This window comes from Lampris incognitus, chromosome 17 (genome assembly GCF_029633865.1).
Source record: "Lampris incognitus isolate fLamInc1 chromosome 17, fLamInc1.hap2, whole genome shotgun sequence".
NCBI lineage: Eukaryota > Metazoa > Chordata > Actinopteri > Lampriformes > Lampridae > Lampris > Lampris incognitus.
The window spans coordinates 1,585,602-1,592,684 of record NC_079227.1 but is presented as its reverse complement, the minus strand read 5'-3'; the positions used below and the strand labels follow the sequence as shown (position 1 = coordinate 1,592,684).

Here is a 7,083-nt window from a genome sequence, read left to right as displayed (position 1 = left end):
TTTGCAATTGAATTAAGCGCAGTCACAGGGCGTCGTGCTTTTAAAAGAACATCATGCACATGGAAGGTTTAGAGCAGGGTAAAGTAGGGTTAGAGCAGGGTAAAGTAGGATTAGAATAGGGTAAAGTAGGGTTAGAGCAGGGTAAGGTAGGGTTAGAGTAGGGTAAAGTAGGGTTAGAGTAGGGTAAAGTAGGGTTAGAGTAGAGTAAAGTAGGGTTAGAGTAGGGTAAAGTAGGGTTAGAGTAAGGTAAAGTAGAGTTAGAGCAGGGTAAAGTAGGGTTAGGATAAGGTAAAGTAGGGTTAGAGCAGGGTAAGGTAGGGTTAGAGTAGGGTAAAGTAGGGTTAGAGTAGGGTAAAGTAGGGTTAGAGAAGAGTAAAGTAGGGTTAGAGTAGGGTAAAGTAGGGTTAGAGTAGGGTAAAGTAGGGTTAGAGCAGGGTAAGGTAGGGTTAGAGCAGGGTAAACTAGGATTAGAATAACGTAAAGTAGGGTTAGAGCAGGGTAAAGTAGGGTTAGAGTAGGGTTAGAGCAGGGTAAAGTAGGGTTAGAGCAGGGTAAAGTAGGGTTAGAGTAGGGTAAAGTAGGGTTAGAGCAGGGTAACGTAGGATTAGAATAAGGCAAAGTAGGGTTAGAGCACGGTAAAGTAGGGTTAGAGTAGAGTAAAGTAGGGTTAGAGCAGGGTAAAGTAGGGTTAGAGCAGACTAAAGTAGGGTTAGAGCAGGGTAAAGTAGGGTTAGAGCAGGGTAAAGTAGGTTTAGAGCACGGTAAAGTAGGGCTAGAGTGGGGTAAAGTAGGGTTAGAACAGGGTAAAGTAGGGTTAGAGCATGGTAAAATAGGGTTAGAACAGGGTAAAGTAGAGTTAGAGCTGGGTAAAGTAGGATTAGAATAAGGTAAAGTAGGGTTAGAGCAACGTGAAGTAGGGTTAGAGTAGGGTAAAGTAGAGTTAGAGCGGGGTAAAGTAGGGTTAGAGCAGGGTAAGGTAGGATTAGAATAAGGTAAAGTAGGGTTAGAGCAGGGTAAAGTAGGGTTAGAGCAGGGTAAAGTAGGTTTAGAGCATGGTAAAGTAGGGTTAGAGTGGGGTAAATTAGGGTTAGAGCAGGGTAAAGTAGGGTTAGAGCATGGTTAAATAGGGTTAGACCATGGTAAAGTAGGATTAAAGTGGGGTAAATTAGGGTTAGAGCAGGGTAAAGTAGGGTTAGAGTAAGGTTAGAGTAGGGTTAGATTAGGGTAGAGTAGGGTTAGAGCAGGGAGGGCAGGGTAAAATAGGGATAGAGCAGGATAGAGTCAGGTTAGATTAGGGTAAAGTAGGGTTAGAGTAGGGTAAAGTAGGGTTAGAGCACGGTAGAGCAGGGTAGAACAGGGTAAAGTAGGGTTAGAGCAGGGTTGAGCAGGATAGGATAGGGTAGAGTAGGGTAGGGCAGGGTAGAGAAGGGTATGAAAGGGTAGAGCAGGGTAGGGCAGGGTAGAGCAGGGTAGAGCAGTGTAAAATAGGGTTAGAGCAGGGTAGGGCAGGGTAGAGCAGGGTAGGGTAGGGTAAAGTAGGGTTAGAGCAGGGTAGAGCAGGGTAGGGCAGGGTAGGGCAGGGTAAAGTAGGGTTAGAGCAGGGTAGAGCAGGGTAGGGCAGGGTAGGGCAGGGTAGAGCAGGGTAGAGCAGGGTGGAGCAGGGTAGAGCAGGGTAGGGTAGGTTAGGGCAGTGTAAAGTAGGGTTAGAGCAGGGTAGAGCAGGGTAGGGCAGTGTAAAGTAGGGTTAGAGCAGGGTAGAGCAGTGTAAAGTAGGGTTAGAGCAGGGTAGAGCGGGGTAGAGCAGGGTAGGGCAGGGTAGGGCAGGGTAGTGCAGTGTAAAGTAGGGTTAGAGCTGGGTAGAGCAGGGTAGAGTAGGGTTAGAGCAGGGTAGAGCAGTGTAAAGTAAGGTTAGAGCAGGGTAGAGCAGGGTAGGGCAGTGTAAAGTAGGGTTAGAGCAGGGTAGAGCAGTGTAAAGTAGGGTTAGAGCAGGGTAGAGCAGGGTAAAGTAGGGTTAGAGCAGGGTAGAGCAGGGTAGGGCAGTGTAAAGTAGGGTTAGAGCAGGGTAGAGCAGTGTAAAGTAGGGTTAGAGCAGGGTAGAGCAGGGTAGAGTAGGGTTAGAGCAGGGTAGAGCAGGGTAGGGCAGGGTAGGGTAGGGCAGTGTAAAGTAGGGTTAGAGCAGGGTAGAGCAGGGTAGGGCAGTGTAAAGTAGGGTTAGAGCAGGGTAGAGCAGTGTAAATTAGGGTTGGAGCAGGGTAGAGCAGGGTAGGGCAGGGTAAAGTAGGGTTAGAGCAGGGTAGAAACAGGGTAGAGCAGTGTAAAGTAGGGTTAGAGCAGGGTAGAGCGGGGTAGAGCAGGGTAGGGCATGGTAGAGCAGGGTAGTGCAGTGTAAAGTAGGGTTAGAGCAGGGTAGAGCAGTGTAAAGTAGGGTTAGAGCAGGGTAGAGCGGGGTAGAGCAGGGTAGGGCAGGGTAGGGCTTGGTAGAGCAGGGTAGTGCAGTGTAAAGTAGGGTTAGAGCAGGGTAGAGCAGGGTAGGTCAGGGTAAAGTAGGGTTAGAGCAGGGTAGAAACAGGGTAGGGCAGTGTAAAGTAGGGTTAGAGCAGGGTAGAGCAGGGCAGGGTAGAGCAGGGTAGGGCAGGGTAGTGCAGTGTAAAGCAGGGTAGAGCAGGGTAGAGCAGGGTAGAGCAGGGTAGGGCAGGGTAGAGCAGGGTAGTGCAGTGTAAAGTAGGGTTAGAGCAGGGTAGAGCAGGGTAGGGCAGGGTAGAGCAGGGTAGAGCAGTGTAAAGTAGGGTTAGAGCAGGGTAGAGCAGGGTAGAGCAGTGTAAAGTAGGGTTAGAGCAGGGTAGAGCAGGGTAGAGCAGTGTAAAGTAGGGTTAGAGCAGGGTAGAGCGGGGTAGGGCAGGGTAGGGCTGGGTAGAGCAGGGTAGTGCAGTGTAAAGTAGGGTTAGAGCAGGGTAGAGCAGGGTAGAGCAGGGTAGGTCAGGGTAAAGTAGGGTTAGAGCAGGGTAGAAACAGGGTAGGGCAGTGTAAAGTAGGGTTAGAGCAGGGTAGAGCAGGGTAGAGCAGGGTAGGGCAGGGTAGAGCAGGGTAGTGCAGTGTAAAGTAGGGTTAGAGCAGGGTAGAGCAGGGTAGGGTAGGGTAGAGCAGGGTAGAGCAGTGTAAAGTAGGGTTAGAGCAGTGTAAAGTAGGGTTAGAGCAGTGTAAAGTAGGGTTAGAGCAGGGTAGAGCAGGGTAGAGTAGGGTAAAGAGCACCGTGGACACACACGTGTAAAGAACTCCTTTATTCATGGACAGAAGGGAACAAGTGGACTAACTCACTGTGGATACAAAAAGGATGTGGGAGTCTTTCCATCTCATAGTGGTTCTGCTTACACGCACACGCACGCACACGCACACACACGCACACGCGCGCACACGCACGCACGCACACACACACACACACACACACACACACAGACACACACACACACACACACATATTTACAGCCTTCCATATAAATATGACCTGAGATTCTGCCGCGCTCTGCAAACCCATATGATGAACACGTGGCCTGGACCCACTGCAGTTTGTCATGTGGTTTCTGCTTAGACTACTTGTTAAAAAGACGTTTCATATTCATTTACAAAAGAAGATGAAAGAAATACAACAGAAGTGATAAATAATTTAAAAACCACGCCAGACGTCCTTTAACCACGCGGCCACTGCGGTGGGAATCCCTTATGTGCTTTGCGAATCGGAAAACCGAGTTGAGCGACATCCTCTTGCACGCGCGCACAGTTCGAGTGACGTGTTGCGTTGAGCTTCCGGAACCAAACCGAGTCACCTCGTCCCTTTCGGGTCGGTAGTTTGCTCTGCGGAGTCCGCTGTGAAAGCGCCTGTCCGGAGTCCGTGTCAGTAAACGGCGCCCACGCTGGGCTGCGGGGCCGGGTGGTGCTGCGCCGGGTGGTGCTGCAGGTGGGCTCCCTGCTGGTACCAGTGGTTGTTGTACTCCTCCAGGTACGGAGGCGACGAGCCGTGGCCGGCCGGCGGCAGCGGGGGCCGGCTGACGGAGGAGCCGTGGGCGGAGCCGGCGTCCCACAGCGCCGGGGACGGAGGCGAGTTGCAGGCCATGGAGTCGCTGGCGTTCGGGCTGTGCTCCAGAGGAACCTCCCCGTTCTTGTACAGTTTCTTGAACTTGGACCTCCGGTTCTGGAACCAGATCTTCACCTGCAGAGGCACAGCTCAGATTTAGTATGACGGAACAGCAATTCTGTCCTGTAAATGTGGGCTACACCTTCACCTGCAAACACTGGTACCAAATGTGTACGTTGTCATGGGAACACAAAGCATGCCATCTACGTGTGTGTGTGTGTGTGTGTGTGTGTGTGTGTGTGTGTGTGTGTGTGTGTGTGTTTGTTTGCGGCTGTTGATGAAGGCCAGAAGCGCACGTCTGAGCCAACACGGCGTCGCGCCTCGTTATGACCTCACACCATTCACATTACACGTCAGATGAGGACTGAGTGATGGCAAGGCTGCCTGGTGTGAGTGAAGGTCCAAAGGTCAGAGGTCACAGCCCCCGCTGGTTACCTGTGTCTGGGTCAGACCGAGCTGGGCCGCCAGCTCGGCCCGCTCCGGCAGCGCCAGGTACTGCGCCTTTTGGAAGCGCCGCTGCAGCGCCGCCAGCTGGTAGCTGGAGTAGATGGTCCGCGGTTTGCGGATTTTCTTCGGCTTCCCGTTCACCATGCGGACCTCCGGCTCGGGCTCCTCTTTTACTGAAAGCAGAGAAAAAAGCAGCAGTCCGTCAGCGTTACAGCCCACCCACACAGCGGCGCATGAAACATTTGGAGGAGCTGCGGGGCACACCGACAGGAGCTGCGGGGCACACCGAGAGGAGCTGCGCGGCACACCGAGAGGAGCTGCGGGGCACACCGACAGGAGCTGCGGAGCAGACCGACAGGAGCTGCGGAGCACACCGAGAGGAGATGCGGAGCACACCGAGAGGAGCTGCGGAGCAGACCGACAGGAGCTGCGGAGCAGACCGACAGGAGCTGCGGAGCAGACCGACAGGAGCTGCGCGGCAGACCGACAGGAGCTGCGGAGCACACCGAGAGGAGCTGCGGAGCAGACCGAGAGGAGAGGTTGATGCTCCTCGCGATGACGCTGACGCAGACACGCAGCTGCTGCTCGGGGGACAAGACAGGACAAAGCAGGTAACGAGGAGGAGTTACACCTGTTAGCTGTCCACACTGGTGCGCCCCGGCTGGACACCAGACTCCTCTCACGCGCGAGAGCCAGGCCGGGCGCACGCCAGGGTATCATGGCACCACACCGCTCACATTCACCACACACGTGTGTTGAGAGGAGACGTGCGCCGGGGGTCTGGTTATATTCTGGATGTTTCTGTGTCTGACATGCCTTTTCAACACGTGTTCTGCATCTCCTATCACCGACTTGTACTATCACCGACTTGTACTATCACTGACTTGTACTATCACTGACTTGTACTATCACTGACCCGTACTATCACCGACTTGTACTATCACTGACTTGTACTATCACTGACTTGTACTATCACCGACTTGTACTATCACTGACTCGTACTATCACTGACTTGTACTATCACCGACTTGTACTATCACTGACTTGTACTATCACTGACTTGTACTATCACCGACTTGTACTATCACTGACTCGTACTATCACTGACTTGTACTATCACCGACTTGTACTATCACTGACCCGTACTATCACTGACTTGTACTATCACTGACCTGTACTATCACTGACTTGTACTATCACCGACTTGTACTATCACCGACTTGTACTATCACTGACCCGTACTATCACCGACTTGTACTATCACTGACTTGTACTATCACCGACTTGTACTATCACCGACTTGTACTATCACTGACCCGTAGTATCACTGACTTGTACTATCACTGACTTGTACTATCACTGACATGTACTATCACTGACTTGTACTATCACTGACCCATACTATCACCGACTTGTACTATCACTGACCTGTACTATCACTGACTTGTACTATCACTGACCCGTAGTATCACTGACTTGTACTATCAATGACTTGTACGCAAATATTTCCCCAGAAAATTCTGTAAAAAGTCCAAAATAAGACTGTCCGCCATGTGTCTCCTCATGGGCACTTATTCGGTTTATACTGCGGCGCCATGCGAGGTCTGGTCTGCTCAACACCACATCCACCTAAACACCACATCCAGATCAACAGCACGTCCAGACTCGGACGGCTGGAAATACACACGTCCCGTGAGCGAGCGTGCGTGCAGGTGAGGGCTGTGCGGGTTTACCTGAGCTCGGAGGTGAAGCTTGCAGATGGTCTCTGTTGTAATGTCCGTATTGTCTGTAGGTATTTGTGTAGGGGTATTCAGATTTGGTGGGGTAGGAACCACCACCTCCCATTCCGTTCAGGTTAAACTGGTGGTGGTAGGAGTTCATGGGCTGTCCGTACTGGCTCTGGTAGTACTCGTGGTGGCCGTGGGCCGTCTGGCCGCTGTAGAAGCCCATGTCCGTGACGGAGGACTCGGGCAGAGTGGGGGAGTCCTTGCTGGCGTGGCAGCTCATAGATCCGGGGAGCTCCGTCAGAATACCCGCTATCTTCTTCTCGTACGTCTGTCCGGCGCTCATCGTGGACGGCAGCCCTCCGCGGGACAGGAAGTCAGTCCACCGTGGACGTGGGTGCTGCGAGTGGGGCTGTGCAGAGGACCTGCGGCGGCCTGCTGTGTGGACGCGTCCCGGCTGCTCGATCACAATGCTGCGTGTGGGCAAGCGGAGCGGCTGTTAAAGAGAGTCTCTCACATCTGGGCTGGATGCTCCTCTCCCATTGGCTCCAATGGAAACCTTTTTTTCCCTCTCAGGAGCCCGAGGCGGAACGGCGACGCGCGCGCGCGTATGTACGCGCACGCGCACACGCGCACACACCCATGACTCTCCTTTGTTTTTGTTTTACTTTAAATGTAAGTGTTCACCGCATATATATACCTATATATATATATACACGCACACGCACATATATATATATGTATATATCTATAGATACATCTATATATACGTATATGTATATG

The 7,083-nt window shown here is 52.2% G+C and overlaps 1 protein-coding gene across 1 annotated transcript; it reads right to left on the bottom strand.

Moving 5' to 3' along the window:
• Positions 1-3,889: 3,889 nt before the first annotated feature.
• Positions 3,890-6,745, bottom strand: dlx3b (distal-less homeobox 3b). Its single transcript, XM_056297541.1, has 3 exons — positions 6,310-6,745; positions 4,565-4,749; positions 3,890-4,204 (listed from the first exon to the last, which is right to left on the bottom strand). The coding sequence occupies exons 1-3, from the start codon at positions 6,644-6,646 to the stop codon at positions 3,890-3,892; spliced, it is 837 nt and encodes a 278-aa protein (XP_056153516.1). The 5' UTR covers positions 6,647-6,745.
• Positions 6,746-7,083: the final 338 nt, after the last annotated feature.